Source organism: Triturus cristatus, chromosome 12, assembly GCF_964204655.1.
Source record: "Triturus cristatus chromosome 12, aTriCri1.1, whole genome shotgun sequence".
NCBI lineage: Eukaryota > Metazoa > Chordata > Amphibia > Caudata > Salamandridae > Triturus > Triturus cristatus.
This window is the reverse complement of record NC_140595.1, coordinates 206989446-207014783: the sequence shown is the minus strand read 5'-3', so window position 1 is coordinate 207014783 and position 25338 is coordinate 206989446. Positions and strand designations below refer to the sequence as shown.

The 25338-nt window shown below is 46.1% G+C and overlaps 1 protein-coding gene across 1 annotated transcript in view; it reads left to right on the top strand.

Annotated features, from left to right (window-relative positions):
* Positions 1 to 24642, top strand: part of RANBP10 (RAN binding protein 10) — a 413778-nt gene extending 389136 nt beyond the window's left edge. The window contains exon 14 of the mRNA XM_085639148.1: positions 21578 to 24642. Coding sequence (XP_085495274.1) covers positions 21578 to 21708 — 131 coding nt within the window. The 3' untranslated portion in view covers positions 21709 to 24642. The remainder of the gene's footprint in view (positions 1 to 21577) is intronic.
* Positions 24643 to 25338: the final 696 nt, after the last annotated feature.

Sequence of the window (25338 nt, the reverse complement as noted above, 5' to 3'; positions counted from 1 at the left end):
TTAGTGTTGATTGAAGACTCTTTCTGAATGGTTATCTTTTCTGAGCTGTCGAACCTTGGTACACTGAGTGAATCTCCAAGATAGTTTTCAACTCTCACAATCACCCAAGCGCGCTGACAATCATAACACCTGTAGCATAATGTTTCACTGAGCTACCTCTAGCAGTTCCAAGTGTTTGGATCTGATTTAAGAGCAGGAAGTTCAATTAAAACTTTATCACCTTCATTTTCATTTAAAATTAAAATGTACCAAAATGCTTCAAAGTCCTATAAACAAAGTTGAGCTGATAACAGATAATTTAATTGTAACTAGTTACTCCCATCACAGAAACAGTCTTACTTAATGTGTTCTCTTTTACTGTCTGTTAAAGGCCAAGGAAGGTTTTGATTGTATGTTCACGTAGCAAAGTCTTTGCTGTATCTAACAGAGAGCAAATGCAAAAACAATTGTGTGTCTTTTGCTTTCTAACAGAGAGCAAGCCAGGAGACCTTTAAAGATGAGGCTTCATCTATGAAATTAAATTAAATGAAATTAAGGTTTTGTAAAGCGCATGTTTGCCGTGGCGTCTTAGCGCTAGCTGTCATTGATTTATGCAACGGGTGGTAGGAACGTCTATGGTTTAGGGACGAATAGCCATGTTTTCAATGCTTTCCTGAACAACAGTAAATTGTTTTGGTTTCTGAGTCTGATTGGTAACGTATTCCATAATTTAGGGGCCAGATGGAGAAAACTTCTGCCACCCCTTTTTAATGTCTTTACCCTAGGGACTACAAGTAGGGAAGCCGATGACGATCTGAGGTTTCGCTGTGGGGTATGGCGCTTGATATGTTGACTGAGGTAGGCAGGCCAAGCCCCTTACAAAGTCTTATGCACAATACACACAGATTTGAAATGGATCCTTGCCTGGACAGGTAGCCAGTGCAGATCCTGAATGTCTTGGCTTATAGGGCTGAATTTTGGAATCTTAAGTAGTAGACGGGCAGCAGCGTTCGGTAAAGTCTGCAGCTTACATATCATACTCTTTTTTGCTCCCAGATAGAGTGCATTACAGTAGTCAATTTTGGGTAGTATCAAGGCAGGGATTACTGTTTTTCTGAGGGCCATGGGAATGAAAGGTAGAATCTTTCGAAGGATTTTTAAAATATGAAAGCACGAGGAAGTAATGCTATTGACCTGGTCAGATACTGAAAGATGGTCGTCTATCATAATCCCAAGGTTTTTAACCGTTTTTACCGGCCGGGGGCAGGACGCTGCTGCTTCTGGCCACCAAGTAGAATTCCAAAGGGAAGTGTCCCTTCCAAACGTAACCACTTCAGTTTTGCCAGTATTTAACTTCATTATTGTCAGAAACAGTGGTTCCTGTGGAATAATAGAATCAATATTGATAATAAGGTGCACAATCGCAATGGAAGGGTTAAAATGATGTCAGAGGGCGAAGAAACTACATTCACCTATGGTTTTAGTTTGATACAATCATATTTTATATTTTACAAACAAAATTCTATATACAATGAAAAATAAAAATGTGCGTAGTGTCCCCAGTTAGAAACAAGAACCTACAATTTTGGTGACATAATTGTGACAGTATTTTACAAGGTTTCCAAGGTATTCAAAAAAGTCGACCATTTAGCAACTCAATACGTAATATACAGCAGCTATATACAATAATACGCACTGTTACTGGTTCGCTTTCTTTTGTTGTCGACGACGTTTCGACCCTATACGTGATCTAGGGTATCATCAGGACCTATGGATTTAGGGACATCTAGGAAAAGAAAAATAATTTTTAAAAAGCATATGGCCCATGTACCGGCACAAATGCGACCAATTGGATATAAGGTCATAAAATTAAAAAGTACCTGACTGGTAGAATGTGCAGCCGCATGAGGTGTACGTGCCAACAGTGGGTGAAGGAGGAAAAGAAAAACGAGATACTCACAAGGACACCCAGCCGGGCACTGATTGTGAGAAGAAAAACAAAGAGAAAAATATTAAGTATAGGGACGGCAGGCAAGATGGTAGAGGTGCTGTAAGGGCTATCTGTACTAATGATAATACATAGTAAGGAAACCTTACCCCAGCACTGTTACTGTGTTGATGATACACAGACGTGTTTGAAGACGGTGATGAGGAACTCTGTTAATAATGGGAAACAATTAGTGCCTACACACTTAAGGTATGGTTCTATAAAGTGAGTACCAATGGGGACTGATTTTACTTCGAGTTGGTGTTGGTTGCGCTTACCTGTGAATCAAGAATGTTCAATATGGTGGTCTGTTCCTGAAAATAGCAGGGGGGACAGAGTTACATTTGTTTTTACTGCATAACGGCATTGCGCGGTGGAGCAATGGCAGGCAAGGCCAAATGGTATGAAGTCCATCTATAGAAGCGAGTATTTTTCAATGAAGACGAATCCTGTAACTAACAGGAATCAGCCGATTAGTGAGGCAACAGGGAGAGTGAAGCTGCTAAAGTCCCTACGTGTGCGCAGCATCATCAGGTTCTTACCTTCAATAATAGCAGCCCTCAAAGCGTGTGACAATCCACTACGCGGGCAGCACGACTGCCTCAGTCTGTCTGCTGTTGGCCAAATGACAGTGAGCCTGTGCTGACTCTGCCTTTAAATACACAATCTCCCTCCGAAAACTGGAATGACCGACAGGCATCACAGTTGAGTGCTGCGACACCGTGTCATCCGTTTTTTGGTAGAAAAAGTAGAAAGTAAAGAAAGACCGGATTGAAAGTCAAAAAGTAAAGAAAAGGTAAATGCAGAGTAAAGGATCGGATTACACTGTGGCAAAAAACAGCTGCGACACAGAAAACAGTGCATTTTAAATGATGGATGCTTGTCCTTGAGAGTTTATGTAAAAAAACAGATGCACAAGCGGTTGAAAAAGTGATGAGTATCCCATGCAGCAACCAGCAACCATGTGGGGGAATTGTAACAAAAGGGGCATATGGGAGGACATGTTCAAGTCCTACTTTATCCACTTGGTTTGTTTTCATAACATGTCTGATGCGTGTGTGTTTCCACTAATAAAATTGTATGTAGTGAATTTTAATATTTCGCAAAGACATAATTAACAATTTCTATAATCTATAGAGATTATTGTGCGCTTTTTACAGAAAGTAAATGATGAGCGGTTATTACAAGGATTAGTACTTCATGATTAATTACGTCATCATGTTAATACAGTTGTGATTTGCACGAAAAAAATGCGCGCAGGAAGGCATTATTAGGGTTGATGCGCTATGTATATTAGTTTGGTGCATACAAAGCAGATTTCTTACAGTTGGCATATTACATGACATAGTGTGTCCAAGGAGGCGCATACGTAATTATACATTCTCTGTTGTTGATGACATCCTATATTATATAATAGTCTATATTCTGCAGCCACACTCGGATTCAACTGTGTCATTGGTAAGAAGGACATATTTTAGCCGGCAATCAAAAGGTAGACATTTGAAGAAATGCTATTGTGCTGAAATATAATATATAACATAGAGGTATGTCCTTTTGTTACTGTTTCACAATGTACATCTATTGTAAACAACCATAGGAGAAAATGATGCCTAATGACTACAGATACGCATTGACAAGTTTACAAGATGCAGTTATAGACAGGAGATCTGACAATGATATGGTCACATCAGTGGGTTAGTGTGGTCACAAAACCTCCCCATTCTTTGGCGGAGTTCAGCCCATCATTGATGGAGTTAATTCTCTCTATCCAGCGCCATTCTAATAGTTTTAAAATTTGTGAGATATCACCTCCTCTTTGAGGGACAACAGTGACGTCAATCACTTGTCATCTAATGTCCTCTACAGTATGATTTTGTCCATCAAAATGGGACACCAAAGGGGCATTGGCAACAGAGCGTCTTATCCGGCTGCGATGTTGTCCTATCCAATCCATGCATGTACTATGCAGACCCCATACTCAGACACTCACAATGGCCATGACCAGATGGCACTTGTCGAGTAATAGTAAAAGTGCCGTTATCTATCTAGAATGATCTGCTACATATCCTAACAGTGCAGTCAGTGATGTTTGCAGTATTTCAGCTATAACTTCACCATTTCCTTCCAGAATGTAGCTTGTCAGTGCTTGTCTAAGAGCTCTGGAGCTTAATGTGAGGTTTATTTTGTTCAGCTACACTGGGGTATAGTAAATGCGATCTAGATATTACAATGAAGCAGTTTGTACTGGTAATTCATAGAGATAATTTTAGCTCACATGCAGCAGTAGCACAAAATATGTATTAATTAAAAACAGTTGCACCAAAGAACAGAAATGTCCTGCTCAAACAACACCATAGCGTACCCCACATTAGGAGGAACAATAATACCTACCATCTCATCAGCCACTGCAGTGTCTGTTAATTAGCCCCAAATGTCTCCACTAGAGACCCCATTTTTTAGTGTTTACTCAGGCAGTATCTGATTAGGTAGATAAGTTCTTCCACCTTAGCACACCAGTCCATAGCTGCATGCCACACGGAGGTGCTAGGTGGCTGCAAAGCGTTTTGGTGGCAAGCACTGTCTTTTAGCCAATAGTGTAGCGATACTCACAGTGTTCGTTCTCCATAGGGCACCCCCAATTCTTCCATGATGCCCAACAAAGTAATTCTGGGGGATAGCTCAACGTGCCTCTCTAATACTCTGGTCAACATTGTTTCAACTGCTTTCCAGTAGTGCATTCTCACTGGGCATGACAAGACTATATGATAGAAGTCTGCTTCCAGTGCAGAGCCTTGAGAGCAATCAGGCGTATACCGTAGTTGAGCTGAATACGTCTCAGTTGGGAAGAGATAGTTAGAAACTTGGAGTGGTGTGGGGGGAGAGGCATGCACCCTGTCTCTCCAATCCGTGTCGCCCAAATGTCCACACAGGCTTCCCATTTATTTTTGAGTTAGTCAAATTTGTCTGGGGTATTGAGCACTAGAGATTTGTATATCTGTGAGATCTCCCTCCCCCCCTCTTTTTTTTTTTTCCCCGCCCGTCCATGGGGAGTTTAGCTTCAAACGGGATATAGTCTGGAGACACTTTTCTCTGGATGGTAGGAGAGTGCATGCCTCAACAGTAGGTATTTGTGAAATTGAGTGGTGGAGTGGGCAAATTGGTATTGCAGTTGCTGAAAAGATTTCATAGAAGATCTCTGCCATACGTCCCACAGTTAGGTGATGCTTATTCTGTCCCAATTAGCAAAACCCTCTACTCACGGCCCTTTCCAAAGTGAAATAAACTAGTGTTGGGTTGTTTTTTCATTCGATTAACTGCAACGCGCCATGCCACGGTAGGACCACTACTTCGATGAAGATTTTCTAGAGAACAAGAGTGTCTATTGTAAAAAGCCAATATCTATGTTGTACCCGTCTTGTATCCTATCACCAACTTTCTCTTCTTATGGTTATTCATCCTACAAACATTCTACGAAATTAGCTTGATGCCATGTTTTAAACTCTGATAAGGTTCCTATATAGAACCTGCACGCCCCAGATAGCCTCTGCAGTGCAGAGGTCAAATAAATGAGCCATTGTGCCATAACATTTGTGTCTCCAAAGCAACACAGCCCCAGCTTGCCTACCTCCACCCACCCTGAATAGCTGTTGACCTATCAAAAGCATTTATTTTGAGAGGTCGATTTGCATTTTTTATACTGCTATAGTCAAACTGCTCTGGTAGGCCTGAAGCCATGTATGCACTGCCACTGTAGTGGATGGCACAATAAGTGTTTCACTCCAATAGTGGTATTTAACTTCAGGCCCAGGGTACACTTTGTACCTTTTACTAGGGACTTACAGGCAAGTTAAATATACCAATTTGAAGTATTCCAATTCAACCATATCAAAAGGGTACTGGCACTTTATTACAGGTTAGCAGGGGTAAGGTGCACATATTTCTAAAGCCAGCAAAAATATAGGGGCCAGGAAATGGTGAAAAATGTGTGATGACCACGCAGAAAACACCGCCTTTAAAAGGAATCAATTATTGCTTCTCTATATATTAAGGCCAGATGCAATACAGAGATGGAATTGCTTAGTAGTACTTGACAATCTGTTAATACAGTAGTGCTAACAGTACATTAGTTCTCTTAGCTGGTTGATTTTTAGTAAATGCTCATAAATGACTCCTAAGCTGTAAAGTGTCAAGATTCTCTGTAAGAGAACTTTTTTGTAATCAAGTTTGCAAACATCTTGTGAAATGTTGTACAGTTTCCTTCTTAAATTCTGCTGCTTTTCAGGTCTCGCCTACGCAGCGCGTATGCGCTGCGTAGGGGATCTCTTGTAATCGATTCGCTTTTTCGGCCAAAAACGTGCACGCGTTGCATTGCTTTCAATAGCAACGCGTGCACGTTTAGCGATTCCCTTGCGGGAGGGAGCTTTGAATGGTGCCCCTGCTCGCTCCCGCAAGGGAAACGCTCTGTGGGCTCTCGGCCGCACACCCACCCCTCCAACCTCAGCGTCTACTCTTTCCCCTCCCCCTGCTGCCTCCACCTCTCCTGCCAGGCGCGCGAGCTTGTTTTTACTTTCAAGGAAGCACATTAGTTCGAGTCAACCGAGTGATAGTGTTACAGTTGAAATATTACCGTCTCTGCTCAATGTGTTTCCCGGTACGTCAGTACGTATATTTTATTTTACTTTTAGGCAACCGAGTGATGCCGACTGTGTGAGGCAAGCGCCATTGTTTAAGTGAACCGCGTTGTTTTTGTTCGAGTGCTTTTTTTATGCAGATTTATATAGCGCAAACTCGGCCATTGGAGCGCTTTACATGAGCACCAATTACGTTCCACAAATACACATTCAGGCACGGGGAGAATAAGTTAAGTGATTTGCCCCAAATCACTGAATGTAGACGCGACCCCGAGGCTCGAACCTTGGTCTCCAGCACCAAAGTCGGCAATCTAGCCGTCAGACCTCATTCTCTTACTTTGCCTAACCGGAGTGAAAAAGGATCTAGCCAAAAGCAACATAAAAGAAAGCACCACTGAACTTCTGTCCGCTTGGATTTAAATCGTTGACATAAAGTAATCAATTTCTCTAGTAATCATTTTGTATTTCATGCTGTGTCTGCCCCTGGAACTGATTATGTCCTCAGGGCTAACGTTGACTAATCCTTTTCTATGATGGACGGCGCATTTTCATTTATCCTGGAAGCACATGCCACGCTAGTCCTTCTTCTAGGTCTAGAGCTGCTGCTACTGAGAAAGTATTCTATACATTGCTGCTTCTTATTAATGCAAAGAGTTTTCAAGCGGTGTTGTGTGGGCCGGGTCAAAGGGAGTTGAGCATGTTTCTATTTGCAATAGTGTCCCTTTGCACAGGATTGAGCCCCCACCCCTTGTTGTTCCGTTGCTGCTGGTGGGCTTCATGATATGTGTAATTTGTTTTTTGAGTTTATAGTTTACAAAGATAGAAGTGAGACTACAAGTCCCAGACTCCAATGTCGTTCACTAAAAAGATAGGAAAGGTGTTGCATTTCATTCCACACAACGCACCATTCTTTGAAGTGTGTCAACCTCTTTGTGCTCTACCCTCCAAGCATTAACACAAAACCTTTCTGGCTCTGCAAAAAAACTAAGCATTGGCATAGCCAATAGGCCTCGCCTTTGGGACCTTGTAAGTAAAAAAACAAAAAAAAAATGAAGTATAAGACTTCACGTTTACATTTACTTCGTATTTAGGATGCAGTAAATGTAAACGTGAAGTCTTACGCTTCAGTTTTTTTTTTTACTTACAAGGTCCCAAAGGTGAGACCTATTGGCTATGCCAATGCTTGTTTAAATTAAATTCACGCTTGTTGAATTTGAATTGGTGGGAGGAGAGGGCAGAGACAGTTAATATGGAGTGATGCCAAGTGGCCTATCCGCTCCCAACCTGGCCGTCCTCTGGTGATTAAATACTGCAGATTGAGACCAGTTTTGGGAATTTCAAAGTAGTGTTGCATTCTTTAAATTCACCTGGCTTTTTTGCAGCATGGGCACCTTAGTTGTGGTGCGAGCCTTTTGCCCTGAAGAGCTTTGTGATTCCTGGCTGCTGTGCTAAGCTGAAAACTTGGATAGGAAAAGCTAGCTGGATCTCTCAAGCAGTGATGCCTGTGCTTAGACTTCTGCACCTCTGCATGGTGACTTGAATTGTTCTAGCCCGGAAATAGACTGTACTACGCAGAGAATGACTGCCTCTGGTGAAGCTGGTGTGCCTGCTGGTGGGCCCTCACCTTCTCCGGTGAAGACCACTCCACTTCCCCTCCGTGAACCCGCCCCTGTCCGCCAGGTGGATCTAAGGAGACATCCGGTTGGGAGTGAGTGTACTAGGGTCCTCTGGCCTCCCTTGGCTGATGGGGCGGACTAAGCAAAACATCCCTTTAAGATTGGAAAGTGGCTCTGTAAGGTATCCTCTTAAGACAGGTTCTATGATCCTGGACAGCACACTGAGCAGAGAACAAGTTGGCGCAGTAACTGTTGGATGATTGTATTGTATCGTATTTGTGGGGCATGCATTTCTTTGCAGAGGAGTGCTGCCTCTGAGAACCCCCTGATATAAAGACTGATTTTTTTTTATAGTTGTGGACTCAGTTAAGATTTATGGTTTGGGCAATGTAGCCTGCCTGCTCTAGAAACTTCAGCAACCTTAGGGCCTTGCAGTTGCTTTGCCCTGATAGCCTGTAATCACTTCCCGTTACACCACCTGTGTAATTTAGACCACAAAGTCTGCTTTGTCCATGGTACTACATTCCTGGCATGAAAATGTGGGCTAACAGAGGATCAGCAGGCCCCAAACGTTAGCGCTGGTGACTTAGTGCACCTAAAAATGTGCTGTAAGATGAACACTACTACATCAGACGCCTATGGGTGAAATTAAGCCAAATATTGCAAGCCATCCAAGACAATAGGGTTGTGATGGAGAGTAAAATGGATGCTTTGTCAGCAATGTTCACTTTTTGCGTTCATACTACCACAAATTGAGAGATAAAGTGACAGAGACATCAATTAATATTGCAACATAGATGCTTGAAATGTTTATGACCTGAAAGCAGGTGAAGGACATAACTGGATGTATCTAATACTTGAAGTATAGAGCTGAGGATACTCAAAATGGGTCAAGACGCAACAATTTAAGGGATAGTTGGGCTGCCAGAAAATGCCATGGGTCCAAACATGGAACTTTTTGCGAAGGATTGGCTCACTTCGATAATATCCCAAAGACTTGTGTGTTTTTCACCTTTTAACAAACACATAATCACCAGTCCCTCCACCTCCCAACAGGTCAACCGAGCTCTATGATTACCGTCCTTCTACATTATAGAGGCCAAGACATCAGTGTCCCATTGCTGTTGAAAAGGCTACTTTTATGACATTGCCTGACTACTTCCAGGTGGAAAAGAAAGATATTGTCCCCTGTCTTACAGTGATGCGCCACCTTCAGCATCTCAACATCAAGTGCATGTTGCTCTTCACTGTAAAACTGAAAGTCATGGTAGACAGGAACATTCACTTTTGTTATGGGCACATCAGCTGCCATAAGTGGGTGGAAACAAGTGATCGACCTTGGAGGGGTGATCTACAGTCATAATCTGAGTGGAACTAGAGCAGGTCAAGAAACATTCGGCATAGAGGTCAGTGGGAAAGACTGATTCCTGCGCTGAAATTGGAGGCAAGAGTTGCACTTGTGGTACAGCTGAGGCAGAACTGCACCCGCTGACTGATCAGCCTGTGGATGCTCAAACAAGTTCCTTGGACGTTGATCTGGTAATTAAGTCAGGGTTCATTGATGAAAAAAGGCCCAGTTTGCTAGAAGCCAGCAATGTGAGTATGATGGGCATTTCCTGATCTGTAAATGGGGAGCGTGTAAGGTAGAAATGTGAGTGTTTTAGGTGAACAAGAGTGCGATAGACATTGGATCATGTGAATGAGCTTGTTTGTGTTCCCTCATTATTTATGAAGGAAGTTGGGTTGTGTGAGACATCTGGTAGTTGGGATGAGGTTTTGTCTCTTAGCTAAACTCATTAACAGTCGAGGACAAAGCTGTTTTAAATAGGGAACTTCATTTAGTAACAGCATGTGGAATTGGGATAAGGTCTCTGCGGGTGCACACTTTAGTCAGGGGTAGTGTTCTTGAGAAGAGCAGAGTCAAGCAGCAAGGAGCCCTCGAATTGTGCATCGGAGTCTGAAAATGTCAGACTGGAAGCCTAGACGTATGGAAGGTAAATCCACCTAAGTGTAGGACTATTTGATGAAAACGGAGTTAGTTTATCTCGTAGTGTAATTGACTCCTTTTTGCTATTTTACGGAGCCCTTGAGGCTAGTTGTTGTAATTGAGTCAGCCAGTCCACTATACATGTGCAGGAGCAACAGAAGTCTTCAGTCAAGTGTGGATTTCCATAATGGGTGTAAAAGACAGAATTATGCCTGACGTGTTTGTCTGTTTCTTGCGAAGGCTTACTGTTTTTATTACCGTTGGCCCAGATGTGCAATGCTTAGTTTGAGCCAGTGGTTTCCGGAGCTCAGCACGACACTTAATTGTCAACTTCAGTGCTTGTGGCAGCCTGCCACATGGTGGTGATGGCTGCCTAATTTTGAGAGGAGCACAACAACAGTTGTTTAATAATGTAATATACATTGATAACGACAATTACCTGCTGCTCAAGCCATTCTTTGGGGGCCTGAAATAGTCGGAATTGTCACACTTGTAGGAGAGTAGTGGTTAATAATTGTGTTATTGTCCTTGGCAGCGCTGGTAGGGGCAATGTGTGGTGCAAGCTGCAGTGGCACTGCTGAGATGTAATATTTTACCCTGTCCAAATCCGGAGCTAGGTGAAGGAGCCCGTGCTCAGTCCCCTAACAGGGATATGTACAACTGAAATCCGGAATATCAGAGTGAGGAGAAATATTGGCTGCTGTGATGAGTGAGTAGGAAATGGCTTGCGGTGTTTACAATAACGGACCAAAATAAATATTTGCCAAACAGTAAAAATCTAGAAAACAGAAGTGTTGAAGAGTAGCATTGATGAGCTGTTTGATACCTTTTGATATTCCTGCTACCGACCTTCCTCAAATAGCCACATCTTGACTGTTACCCAGTTTTCTGTCTTTAATACTGGTCAGCTTAATTGTTACCTTGTGTTAGAAGTTTTCAGGGTGTGTTGGGTGAAAATCTTTCTAGATTTGCATTGCAAGAGTACGTGGTGTTGCAAATTGGTCTGCACCATATTGAATGTCTTGCTGTTGCTTGAGATTTTGTGGGCTTGATAGGTGTCAGGGTTGCGGCGATTCCCCAGAGATCTATCCGTGGCACATCAGATAGCTAGTGGTATTCAGACACCTTTATTTGACTGCACAAGATGCACCTTTAGTATATGCTCCCTGTAATCAACACAATGTCCATCCCAAAAGCCAGTATAAGTTCCTTAGCTAGAACATGAGGGCTAGGGAGGGGGGAGGAGCCTAGCGCGCAACCAAGATGGCCGCGTAGGTGCGAGGCTCCCGAGGACCTCCGCAACCTCCTACATTTATCCTGTCTTCATCCTGCATTGGTTGAGGGGACTGTGTCGGTGAGCCTGAGCCGAGGTGGTACCCGTTTTCCGTTTTTGAATCGGACCCCGGGTGCCGGGGTGAGCACCGACTGAAGTTTGCGGCCTACTTCCCTCCTGACCCCGGATTCGAGTTTGGGGGTAACCCAGTGGCGAAGTGAACAACAACGGCGGGCTGGGCCTGGCGAGTCGCGCACCCCGCACTTTCACTTTCGCTTTTGACTCCCCTTGCCATCATCGCAAGTGGGATTACGGCGTTTCTTTGTGTTGGGGTGGCCTCGCTGGGAGACCCTGCCTGCCTGCCTGCGGTGGCCCGCTCTGCCGTCCTGGGGTGACCCCCGGGGCTCTCGGCCTTGATTGATTGCTTGCTCTCCACTGCGTACCTGGTGAGGTCGCGAGCCACACGACGATGGCCACGAAGCAGGAAGGGGATCGGTTGAAGGCCAAGTCTACCCGGCGTGGCACCGCGCATCAGGCCAACATTATGGACCGCTACACCCTCCCGAAGGGGTCTCCCGGCGGATCGCACAAGTCCTCCGAGTGCCCCTCGGATGCCCCGGATTTGCCTGCGGATCTGACTCTGCAGGATGTTATGGGCGCCATTGCTGAGATGAAGACCTCAGTGGGCCAGCAATTCGACACCTTGGCACATAAACTCGACGCGGTCCTCATCGACGTCAACCTTGTTAGAGCCGATCTCTCTAAGACAAACGACCGGGTCGACTCTTTGGCCCACACCGCGTCGGGCCTCACGACTGAGGTAGCGGCCCTTCAGACGGAGGTGCATCGGCTCCGTCAGGCAAGTGCGCTCCTGGATCGGCGCCTGGAGGACTCCGAGAGCAGGGCCCGGAGGAATAATATCCGCATTATTGGAGTGCCCAAGGGACGGGAGGAGTCGGCGGCGGATCTCTTTGTGGAGGACCTGATCTCTACCCATCTCCAGCCTAAGGGGCTGAGTAAATTATTTGCGGTGGAGAGGGCCCATAGAGTTCCCGGAGGCAGGCCGAAGGTCGGAGCCCCTCCGCGGCCTCTTATCGCCCGTATTTTTAACTTTCGGGACAGGGATGCGATCCTGCAAGCTTCCAGACTGCAAGGGCCGATTAAGCTGGAAAACATGGAGGTGAACTTTTATCCTGACTTCACGCAGGCGGTCCAGAAGCAGAGATTGAGTTTCCTGGGTGTCAAGCGGCGGCTTTGGGACATGAACCTAAAATATGCCATGCTCTTCCCGGCCAGGCTGCGGGTGGAGGCTGATGGTCGCACTCACTTCTTTGACCGTCCTGACATGGCCGGGGACTGGCTGGACACTTTGTCTGGGGGACATGGTCGGGATGGGGGGGGGGCGGCAGGAGGTGAGCGCTCACCAGACCGGGTCTGAGGTACTGACACCGTGGCTCAACCCGGGTGATGCCACTTTTGGCCATGCTTAGGGTCTTTTGCCTATTGTGCTTTGTTTCCCCTCCATGGGAGGTTGTGCTGGGTCTCGAGGGGGTTCTCCCTCCTCCTCTAGGGGGTCTTAGTAGTTCCATTTACATAGGGGCGACAGGCACACTGCAAGTTGGGGGGGCTGTTTGGGCTCATGCAGGGGTGCAGGGAGGGGGGAGTTTTGTTGGGGCTGTTGGGTTGGGGTTGGGTATTGTTTATTTGTACCACAAGGCAGATGTATTGTTGTGCTACTTCTACAGTGTTCCCTGGGGGGAGATGGCTCGATTTCGGCTATGATGGGGGGTAGGGGACTGAGTCTTATGTCCTGGAATGTCAATGGACTGGGGGACAGTATAAAACGGGGTGTGGTCCTGCAGTTTTTAAAACGTATTTCTCCCGATATAGTATTTCTGCAGGAAACGCACCTCATTGGAAACTCCTTTCGTGCTATGAATAGACGGGGCTATCGCCTTATAGCCCACTCGGGCTTCACCTCTGGTTCGAGGGGCGTGGGAATTATGGTTAAAACTTCGCTCCCGTTTGAGATGGATGAGGCGTTCCACGATGACAGGGGACGATACACGGCTCTGGTGGGTAGATTGGAGGGTAGAGTGATTGTTTTAGTTTCTGTTTATGTTCCGCCAGGGTTGCAAACAACTACTTTCGCTGATCTGGGACGCCTCCTCCTTGGCCTTCCGGAGGGGATTCTAGTGGTTGGGGGAGATTTTAACGCTGTAGTTTCCGGTACTGAGGACCGTCATCCTCCCAGTGATCTCCCCCGTGCCCAAGCGTGGCTGTCCGGCCTCTTGGATACATTGGGGCTGGTGGATTGTTGGCGGCTGAAACACCCTACGCAGATACAGTACACCTTTCATTCCGGGGCTCATGGCAGTCTTTCAAGGCTTGATTATGTTCTGATGCCAGCGGCACAGGCGGGGAGGGTTGGGGAGGTACGACATTTGGCGCGGGGTATTTCGGACCACTCCCCGCTCCTGCTGCATTTCGACATTGTCACGAGGGGGGAGGGGAGGGTGGTCCCGGTCAATCCCTGGTATCTGCGTGACCCCACCATTCGCGCAGATTTGGTTAAATCTCTGGAGCGGTATTTTGAAGATAATGTCGGGGTCTGTATTGTCTGCGGTCTCTCTGTGGGAGGCGTTTAAGACGGTAATCCGGGGGGAGGCCCTGTCCCTCATTTCCCATTCCCGGAGGCGCGGGCGGGAGGAGGTGACCCGTATTGAAACTGAGATAACTGAATTGGAGGGTGATCTGGAATGTGGGGTAACGGATGATAAACTGCATGCTCTCCGACTCAAACAGGCGGACTACAAGGCCCTAGTCACGGAGGCAGCCAGGGGCCTGAGTAGAGAGCAACAAGGGCGACTGTATGATGTGGGTGATAAGGCTGGTAAATTGATTGCGTGGCTGGATAAAAAGGAGAGAGCGAGTCGAGTTGTCCCGTCGATTGAGAGACTGGATGGTGTGTGTGTCACTGAGCCGGAGGAAATTGTTGAAGGTTTCGCTGAGTATTTCCGTGGGGTGTATTCCCCGGTATCTTCCTGTTCGGAAGAGGATTCCCATGACCTGCTCAAAGACATTGCGCTGCCTTCCCTTTCGGAAGAGGATAAAGTGTCGTTGGATGCCGCCCCTACATCTGAGGAGATTGCCCTCGCCATACGTTCGGTCGCTTCCGGCAAGGCCCTGGGTCCTAATGGCCTTCCCATCGAATTGTACAAGCTGCGACCGGATACGCTGGCTCCACATCTCCGCGCTATGTTCCTCGCGGCCCGTTCGGCGGGCTCCCTCCCGCTGGACCAGCGTCTGGCCACTATCGTGGTTATTCATAAGGAGGAGAGGCCGCGGGATCGGGTCACGTCCTACAGGCCCATTTCTCTGTTGAATGCGGAGCCCAAAATTCTCGCCAAGGTGCTGGCTAATCGGCTGGTTAGCGTGGTGTGCGATCTGATTCACCAGGACCAGTCCGGCTTTATCCCTCATCGCAACACCGCGCTTAATCTGCGGCGTCTGCACGGGGTGCTCGCGCGGGTCCCGTTCATACGAGAGCCAGCCATTTTGGCGTCCTTGGACGCCACTATGGCGTTCGACACGCTTGAATGGCCGTATATTTGGGCGATGCTGGCGAAGTTTGGTTTTGGCCCGAGATTCATTGGCTGGGTGAAACTGTTATACTCCGGACCTCTGGCACAGGTGGTGGTGAACGGTAGAGTGTCGGCTCCGTTTGAGCTGGGCAGGGGTACGCGGCAGGGCTGCCCGCTGTCGCCGCTCCTCTTCGCGCTTGCCTTGGAACCCCTGGCGGAGTGGCTGCGGTGGGAGCCTTCCATTCGTGGTCTCCGTTGGACCCCTGAGTATGAGGATCGCGTATCTCTTTACGCAGATGATATCCTTTTATACCTTGCTTCCCCGCGTAAATCGCTGATTGTATTAGTGGATGTTTTGCATTCCTTTGGCCGTAATTCTGGCCTAGTCATCAACTGGGCTAAATCCTGTGTGTATGTCCTCTCCGGGGAGACTCCTATCCTACCGCGGGGCTGCCCTATCCAGGTCGCCTCGCAGGGATTTAAATACCTGGGTATCTTTATTACCCTGGATGCTGAGGCCTGATATAGACAAAATTTGCTCCCCCCCCTCCAGCGCCTGAAGGAGGACGTGGCGCGTTGGAGGCGCCTGCCGCTCTCGTCGCTTGGCCGTGCGGCATTGTTTAAGATGATGTCGCTGCCACGTTTCCTATATGCTTTACAGAACACGATGGATGTTGTCCCGGCGCGCTACTTTCGTGAGGTAGAGAGTTTGCAGCGCCAGCTATTCTGGGATGGGAGGCCACGTATCGCCCTTGCGAAGCTGACACTCCCGTGGTATGACGGGGGGGTCGCCCTCCCAGACATCAAACGGTACTACTGGGCCTCCCAGCTGGCCGCGATAAACCACGGCCTTTACGGGCCTGCTTTAAACCCGGCCTTTGAGATGGATAAACTATTACTGCCGGGTGGTGACTACAATCGGGCCCTTTATTCTCGATCGCTCGACGCGCGTCTGACCGGCCCTACGCGGGTCATGGTACGGGTGTGGCACGCGGCAAACTTGGCGATGGGGTGGAAGGATCGATTGACCCGGGCGACGCCACTGTATGCCTCTGAGCGGCTGGGCTCCCTGTGGACCTCGAAGGGCTTTGAGAAGTGGGACATGATAGGCATCAGCAGGGTGGGCGATCTCTGGACGAGGGGGGGATTCAAAACATTCGATGTGCTGCAGACGGAATTCCAGTTGCATGACAGGGAGTACTTTCGATATCTACAGGTCCGTCACGCGCTGGTCTCCGTATTCCCGGATGTTGCCTCCATCCCGGAGTACTCCCCTCTGGAAGATAGAGTGCTAGATGGGCATGTGCCGGATGGCACGATTTCCTTGATTTACAAAAAGCTCATCAATGATCGCTCGGGACTGTTGACTAGCCTTCGTGAGGCGTGGGTCGCCGATGGATTGGTGCTGGACGACGAGGACTGGGTGTCTGCGGTGGCCTCCCCGAAAGAGGTGGCCATACCGGCCCGCCTTTGCTTCGTCCAGCTCAAAATACTCCATAGGGTCTATGTTACGGGGCCGGGTTTGCTGCGTATGGGATATTCCGTGGATGGGTTGTGTAAGCGTGGGTGTGGTTCATTGGGGACCTTCGTCCATATTTTGTGGGAATGTCCGGAGGTGGCGCGATTCTGGCGTGGTGTGCATGCGGTGTTGCGGGCGGTCACACATGTGCCGCTGCTTCCTGAGGCGAGGAGGTGTCTGCTAAATGTGTGGGAGCCGACTGATTACTCAGTGCCGCAGACGTGGTGGGTGACTCTGGGCTATATGGTGGCAAAGCGTGACATAGCGCAACTGTGGGGCTCTCAGAGGTCGCCAACGATCTCGGCATGGAAGGACAACATGGATTGGTGTATGTTTCGGGAGAAAGTGGTGTATGTCGCGAGAGGTAAGCCTCGGGAAATGGGTGAAAGTGTGGGGCCCCTGGAACTCCTACCGTGGCGGAATTTGTACCCCGCCGCTGATGCCTGAACTGGCACTGGCCCCGTCTCCCTAGTCTCCTTGTCTCCTTGGTTCTGGGTACGGAGTCCACTTTGTCTCCGCTCTGGCCTGTCCCCCCCCCCGCTTTTCCTGTGTATCGGTAGGGTCCTCCCCGGGGGAGCGCATACTGCTGCTTCGATTTTTTGCTGCCTTGTGGATTTGTTTGTTATTTCTTACATAAAAATGGAACCGCCATCTGGGGGGTCCGGACGGTGTGGCCGCCAATGTTTTTTCTTTCCAACTCCTGTGATCTCTCTCACGCTGCAGCGTGTGTTTCCCACTTGTATTCTATGCTCTTATCGTTTGCTAGCGGCCGGCCCGAAGGTTGTAGGCCCATTTTTGTAACTCTTTTGACTTCTGTAATAAAGGTTTAAAAAAAAAAAGAACATGAGGGCTATGACGGGCCTTGCCAAGCGGCAGTGTGAAAGCCTTCTTGGGTATAAGGTAGTAGATTTTACCCTGCTTCAGGAAACCAGATGGGAGACGAGGAGTTAAAAAGACTTCATAAACGATGGAGAGGAAAAGGCACAGCTCTATCCTGTACTGGGGGATGTTATATAGAATTAGCCAGAGGACCTGTTTTCTAATGCTACCACCGTCATTGATTGTGATAGCAGGTATTTACTCCTCTCTCGTGGATTGGCTAGAGAGCCCCACACACACTGCTTTGTATTCACACTCCGGGTGCAGCACCTGCAACTGTGTTGTCTAATATGACACTAGATGTTATCCTGTCTTTATAACCACGCTTGCATTTAATCCCAACAGTCACTATTGACCTGTGAAGTGACTTCAATTTTGTACTCCATATAGAACTGAACTGGTCCTCTACTTACTGAATCTCCTGTGGCTAAATCAACTTAACATTTCAGAGAATGGTTAGATGGATGGAACTTGCATGACTCCTAGAAGGATGTAGACACTGATACTAGAGAACATTCCCATTATTATGACTACAACACACTAAACTGGTAACTTGCTTAATGAAAGTACTTAGTGACTATGTCTGAACATTGTCTCCCACTGTTCACCATTTCCTGGGGTAGGCCCCTCACTTGCATACCGTTATGGAAGCTATAGTTCAAAATGCTGAAGGACCCAATATTTTGGGATGCACTGCAAGTTGCTGTCACAAATTATTTTGCAGAGAAGTCTGATTCAGCTGGGAATGTAGCAATGGGGTGGGAGGCCTTCAAGATGATGATCTGGGGAGTGTGTATCAAAATCATATATGGGGTGAGAGCAACCCTTGTGCGAGAGGTAGCAATATTGGAAAACTCTCTGAGGGGCCTCGAGACAAAGATAGTGCAGGACCTTTCCCTAACGAATGGTCTCACAGAGCACCAGAAGAAACATGCTGCTCTGTTAGTCTGGTTTCTGAATTACAGGAACTATACAGCACTAATGCACAAGGAAGGAGACAAATTTGGTTGACTGCTGGCCCATCTGCTAAAGGAAGAGCAATAGACACAATCTCCAAAAGCCATGCATGATGTAACCAGGACAGTAGGCTATGCACAGGAAGACATGGGTAATATATTTGCGGTGTATTATGCTTTGTTGTATAGAAGTGTGGCCCTGGTACCTGCTGCAGCTCTCATATCCTCCTTAGAAGTGGCCCCTCTGCCCAGCCTCTCACCAGAAGACCGGGAAGAGCTTAATGCACCGATCATGCATCCAGAGATCACAGCTGTAATTGGTTTGCTGCAGAGTGTAAGACCCCTGGTACTAATGTGGTGTTATTAGAATTTTTCAAAACGTATGATCACTATTGGCTCCTTACCTACTGAAGCTATACCATGGCTTGCTCGAAGTGGGGGTATCCTTTTCTCAACTACCAACAGCTGAAGTGGTCTTAGCAGTGGACCCTAAACCTGACGGTGACCTCTCGAAAAGACATCGTATTGGCCTTTGTCAATGTTATATGCCTACTAACAAATCCAGCTGGAAAAAATTGCAAATAGGCTCTCAACAGTCCTTCGTGACCACGTGCACCCAGACCACAGTGGATTTGTCCCTGGTTGCAGCACGTTGCCCAACTTGAAAAGGTTTTTTTCATATAATAGGTGATATCCCATTGGAATGTTCGATCACAGCTGCAACCTCTTTCGGCATGTAGAAGGCCTGGCGATTGTTAAACCAACAGATGTAGGAGTAAAAAAGATTCCATTTAAGTCCTAATCTGCCATGGATGCCCTCAGAATAAAAGCCAATAACAAGGGTATCCCCTATAGGCATTTCTAACCATCACCAGGATGTGGAAATAAAGCACCACATTTACACCAAATTTCTTCCTCCAAAAGTGGGTTGAGCTCGCCCGGTAATAACAGATGTACCAGGCATGGACTTGATAATGAAGCATGACTGTAGAAATGTGTGGCCGAGAGTCTGATTATGAAAAAAGAGAGCATTTACCTCTCCAATGCCTGGAAATAGAAATGGGTAAATTTTTGGGGAGGCATCCCTTCTACTATAGTTCTGTGATTGGGTGTAGACTACTAGCACAATGCACCCTGAACGAAGCTTTTGTTTCAAAGCAGGAATTTTCAGAATCGAGGATCTGTTTGGAGGTGACCCACTGCTCCATTTCGAGGAACTTAAATAACTTTACGATCTCCCTGCGGGACATTTCCTGCTACGTTCCCATCTTGTCCTTCATGATAAGACTCACCTGGAGGTGTGAGGTTTTGAAGCCTCCATTGTGTGTGCTGTTATATACGTTCTTTAAATTGGGTAGGTAACTCATTTATAAGGGATCCTTCACAGTTTTGAATGCATTGATTTTCCCTCGGCGGACCTGATGATCTGTAAATCCATTGAAGAGGCATTCAAAGGTAACCCTATCCTAGTTGAGGGTGGATTCTTTCCCTGGCTCCAGATTGACTAAGTTATTGGCAACTGAATGGTATTTAAGGAGTATGTGGGTTTTTTTTTTTGCGCCATTGGTGGGGAGACAGCCTAACGTCCCTTTCCAATTCATATCCACTCAGTTCCACCTAACTTTGAGTTTTAGTTTGTTCGGGGTGTGGGGATGGTGTTGTTCTGTGTGCATACACACACTTGGTGTCAGTCAAAAACACAGTATGTGACTCTGAACAAAATCACAAGATCCAAGTAATTTGCCTGTGTCCCATCTAGGTGTGACATACTGCCAGTATTTGTTCTGTGGGTTCCTGCCTGAAAGTGTAGCTGGATGGTGGGAAGATGGGTGCGCAGCTCATCTTCTGCCACATGAGCTTTCCCATACTGTGATTTAAACTTGCTATGTTAACTAGGATAAATCCTGGCCCTCATGAGCGAGTAACTTGGAATTTGTTTATACTTTGAGGAGTCTAAGACACACTAGACCAGAGATGACTTTTTCTAGGCATAGGGCCATGCTTTTAGCCGATTTCCCCCGTCAGGACAGCACGAGGCCTAGATTCAGAAAGAGACACTGCCACAGTGGCATGGCTCCGAAGAAGGCAAAGCTGAAGTGCTCATTAAGAGAAGCGAGCTCCTGACCAGGAGGAGAAACAGCAAGGCTGAGCTGTGTGACACTTGCTTGGCCAAGGTTTCAAGGCAGTTCAAGTTCCATTAGGACCTCGCAGCCGCGCTGGCCAGAAGAGCAAGCTGTGAAAAGTTGAAAAACGGCAGACATGCATTTCAGATCTGTGTGAGTGGTGACCCTGGTTGTCCGCAATCAGCCCATTGTCCTGGACCATAGGCCATGTCCTAGATATCCAGCAACAGAGAGACATGGAGATTTTTGCTCTTCGCTGCAAGTACTGGGATAGGTTCTCTTTGACTGTATCCGGATGTCCAGCGTTATGAACCACAGGAACTGTCCTCTAAGCAAGAACTGTTGCAGGGAAATATACGGCTCAAGTTATTGTTGGACACGGACTCTACATCCCCAGGTCCCATTGGATACTTTTGAAATCCACAAGTCCCACAGGTGCCCTGCCAGCCAAAAATATGGGCTTCACCCAGCCTTTTCTCTGATAGCACCCTACCATTTAGTTAATGTTAATTATCTACAGGGTATTTTACTGTGAGTTCCCTTTGCACCTAGGACTCAGTCAGTCCACCCAGCAAAAATAGTAGACCAACTGCACCATTTACTAGCCCCTCTATCCCAGTGACTGTGCTCAGCGCACCAGACAGTAAGGGGTCCTACAACCTCCTAGAAAGGTTCATGTGATGAGATTTGTAATAAATTGACAGTCATGTTTTCATTTATTTCGAAATTTCAGAAGCTTACTTTCAGTTCTGATCACCAAGGGATTGTAGGCTGATGGGCCAGTTACTGGATCAATTAACTTGTATAGGGATTCAAATGCGATAGTGGAACAATTTGCTTGGGTGCCGGTTAAGTATGGTCTCTGTGCCTTTGCCATTCGTTCCTTCATAGCAGAATCCCATTTTGATAATGGAATTAGTGTTAAGACCCTTGCCTTTCTCCAGTTACCATTGAGAGCATAAAGCCCTATGCAGTATTTAAAATGTGCCTTACGTTTATTGTTTGTTTGCCTATTCAACAATTATTTATGTTTTCCTTTACAGAGTCTCAAAACCTGCCAAAGCAGCCACCACTGATGCTAGCCCTGGGCCAGGCCACGGAGTGTTTGCAACTTATGGCCCGTGTAGGACTGGGCTCCTGTTCGTTTGCCAGAGTTGATGACTACTTGCACTAGCCGGAAGAGGGTGGCTCAGTGAATATGCCCTCATGCAAGGTCCTTCCCCTTCCCACCACCAGCCCATCTCCGAAGGATCTGACGCCACCTCAAAATCTGAAGAACACTGAACTACATGCAGCCAAATTCTCCAGATCCATCTCTACCTCCAGGAAAACCCCACACTGCATTTCCAGAGGTTCAAACTGCTGATGACGATACCAGTGGCCCCCAGGCCTTATACCTTAAAGTGGATTTCCAATGATAAATCTTAGTTTTTAACAATGAGGCTCTTTGGGTTTGGATTTGCGCATCTGCTCTGTGACCAGTAGGCCATATTTAGTGTATTTAATGGCACTGCCATTAAATTGAGGTCTCCGTGGCATCAACAGTCACCTGAGCAGGTAAAACATTTGGGCAGCCTTTAGAGAACTGCGTTTATCCAGTGTCACACCTTGCTTTTATGGCATAGATCACTTGTAGCCACTAACGAATAATACGTAATAGGCATTGGGCAAGATACTCACCCCAAGCCAGGAGGAGCTGAAGTCCTAATTCTGCAGGATACAACATGATCCATCAATACCACTTTGGTTCTCTAAGAGTGTCTGTTGGGGCACTGTCGCTTACCCTTCAGTGCCTACACTGACGGCATTCATATTTTAGCAGTATAATTTAAATTATTTTAGTCTTCAACTGGAAGTAACGGTTTTAAAAAGGTCCAGCATGTTGCATATTTTTTTGTCCCTTTTCCTTCTGGTATTTGTTCAACAATATTTGTTCTTTGATCCAGCGCAACAGACTGAACACTGTATTCGCTTCCAGTTTGAAATGAGCCGCAAAGCTGGGCACTTCTGACTGCATCAGTCAGTTTATAAAGTTGTCTTGAGCCCAAAGGCTTGCGTCTTCCCAGCAACTTAGTTATGTATCGTAAAATGTGTTGGAAATGGGGCCATTGATTAGTTTTATGGCTCAAACGTATATTTTAGTTAATTATTTTTAATTTTCTTTGCTATCCCAAGTAAAGAACATGGCTTTAACAGTTTCTGAGAGCTGTTCCCCCAGAGTGCTTATCTGACAGGGTTAACAAACAAAAGCTGTCAAGCTCTAGTTACTGTGATTCTTTTGGATTTTCATCAGATACATTTTAATACTTGTATCTTAGGTGCTCCAGGGTCCACTTGGGACCTGCTACATGAGACTTGGGGTGAAGTGGTGGCCTCACTGCCCAGTGGATACAGCAATTATTTTTCCATCCAGCCTGTTGCCCCCTTAGAGCTTTGCCTCTCGTATTCTTCTGCTGTGTATATGCCACCCTACCGGGGATGGCCTTTTTTAATCACATCCCAGGTAAATTACTTTTCTTGAACTCCTGTGTGATTGTACAAACAGGGCTAAAAGTAAATTAAAGTTTTGTGAGGTTGGTGATGTGATGAAGCAGCACCGCCCGCTGTTTTACATCATGTGTAATTGACAGATTTGCAGTCTTCTGCATGATTCAAAAAGCATGAGTCTGTTGCTATCCACCCCTCCTCTTTTCTGGATTGTCTTAATTAACCACCGAGGTATCAAACACTGCACAGTGTGTGAGACCTCCATCCAGAAATAAATGTGAATGTCCCCTTGCCACAAGCCTTCCAACTTTGGAAGAGCATTCCATCTTCATTTCAGCTCGGTGTGTAGTTGTTTTTATTTATTGACTTAATGTTTAATACATTTATTCTACTTCTGCACATCAAAACCTATTTTGTGAATTCTCGTGTGTTTCAGCCTATGATCAGCCCCTGGGAACCTTGTAGGTTTCAAGATGTGAACCTAGGGAAACGTCTTCTGTGCTCTTGTCAGCCTGGAGTTCCAAGGATGAAGGATGTGCGCAGAGACCTGGCAGTGTTAAGGTTGACTGGGTAATGCAGGTGCAAGGTACTCCTTGTAGAAAAGGCTAACCTTTGCTGCCAGGACTCCCTTTCTGCCACTTTTGAACATAGACTGTAACTCTCTCCCTGATTGTATAGGGAAGCCATGACCTTCTAAAGGGCCTAAGCCAGGATTATGAGCAAATCTTTCCTGCATTGTAGCATAGTTCAACCTCCTATATTTAGCAAGGAAGCCAAGCAAAATGATCTCTCGGAAAAACTTGCCTGGTACTTATCCTCAGAGATGTGCTTGAAAAATATTCAGACAGATTTAGATACTGTTGTAGACTATGGACTGTGTGTCATGTCCAAGCCTGATATGTGGCTTTGAACACTTGTTGGTTTTCTTTTAATAGCGAAAAAATATAGCTACAGCTTAATGCACATGACATTGGATTCCAAAACACAAGGTGCTCATGTCCATTTGCCTGACATTAATTTGCTGCCACAGATGTATGAGGAGTATGCATGCAAGGATTTTCTTTGATCCCATATTTTTGCTGTGAGACCTATGTATGAAGAATGTTGAAGGCACAGAGCAGGCGCACACGTCTCAGTCCTGAAGCTCTCATTTTATTCATATTTAGAAAATTTGAAGGAAACCTCATGAAAGCACAGTGGTGAGTTCCCTCCTCATGACCACCACTACTCAAAACACAGTATTTGAGGAGCTGTTTGAGTTGAGCTGGTAAATCCAGCGCTTAGCACCTTCCATTTTAGTTAAACAAAAAACAATGTTTTTGACTGAGCCACTGCATTTCTTTGGAGACTTTGTGCTGAGCTAGTTCCCTCCCCAGAGGTCATCAGACCTGGGTGCCAGGGGTTCTTATTTTCATAAGTTAAAAAAAAAAAATGAAAAAAACAAGATTCTATATTATATATAAATATCTATATCTTCACAGTATTTATCTCAGTGCTAGTTATCCGAGCCTCCCCTCCCCTCTTTTTTGTGGTGCACAGTGGGGGAGGGCAGAGGGGGTAAGGTTGCGAGTGAGTCCTTTTCATTTGGATTCCATTCATTAAAGAAGATTCTTCTCTTCAGGCTCTGCCCCGGTCTCTTCTTTACTTACCATTGTCCATTTATTATTGTTGCTCACATGGAGGAGTCCAATTGGGATGGGGGAGATTAATTTGAAACAAGATAACAAATCCCACATATTTATATATTTGTATGCTTTTTTTGGGAGACATTCTTTTATTAGACTATATAGAGTGATAAAATTGAGATACAAAAAAAATTGTGAGGTACTTCTTACCCTTCTCTCCACTCTAATCCTCCCTCATGTACCAATACTTGCATTTCTGCCTTTTATTTTAAAAAGGTGGTTTTATAGAAAAGAGGTTTTTCGTCTATACTTAAATTTTATTTTCATGGATAGCCTAAGGTTATCCATGCCTTTTATATTGGCATTCATACATGATCAAATTTTAACTATCATAATCTCACATTTGATTGGGGTTACATTTCAGTAATAAAGCCGTGTATCATGTCTGTTTTGTATTTGTGAATTTATGGGTACCATGCCACGTAGTGGTGGGGCCAAAAAACTGCTTCAAAAGCAGTTAAATCAGAACTCTGCACTCTAGTACATGTTTGTGTGGGTCGTATGCAGCAGGTCCCCTTTCCCTGGGTGCATCAAACACTGTAGACGAAGGATATACTGGTGTCCCCACTCAGTGAGTTGCAAGTGTGTAGGATTCCCGCCCTAATAAAAGTTTTTGGTTTTTCAATCTTTTC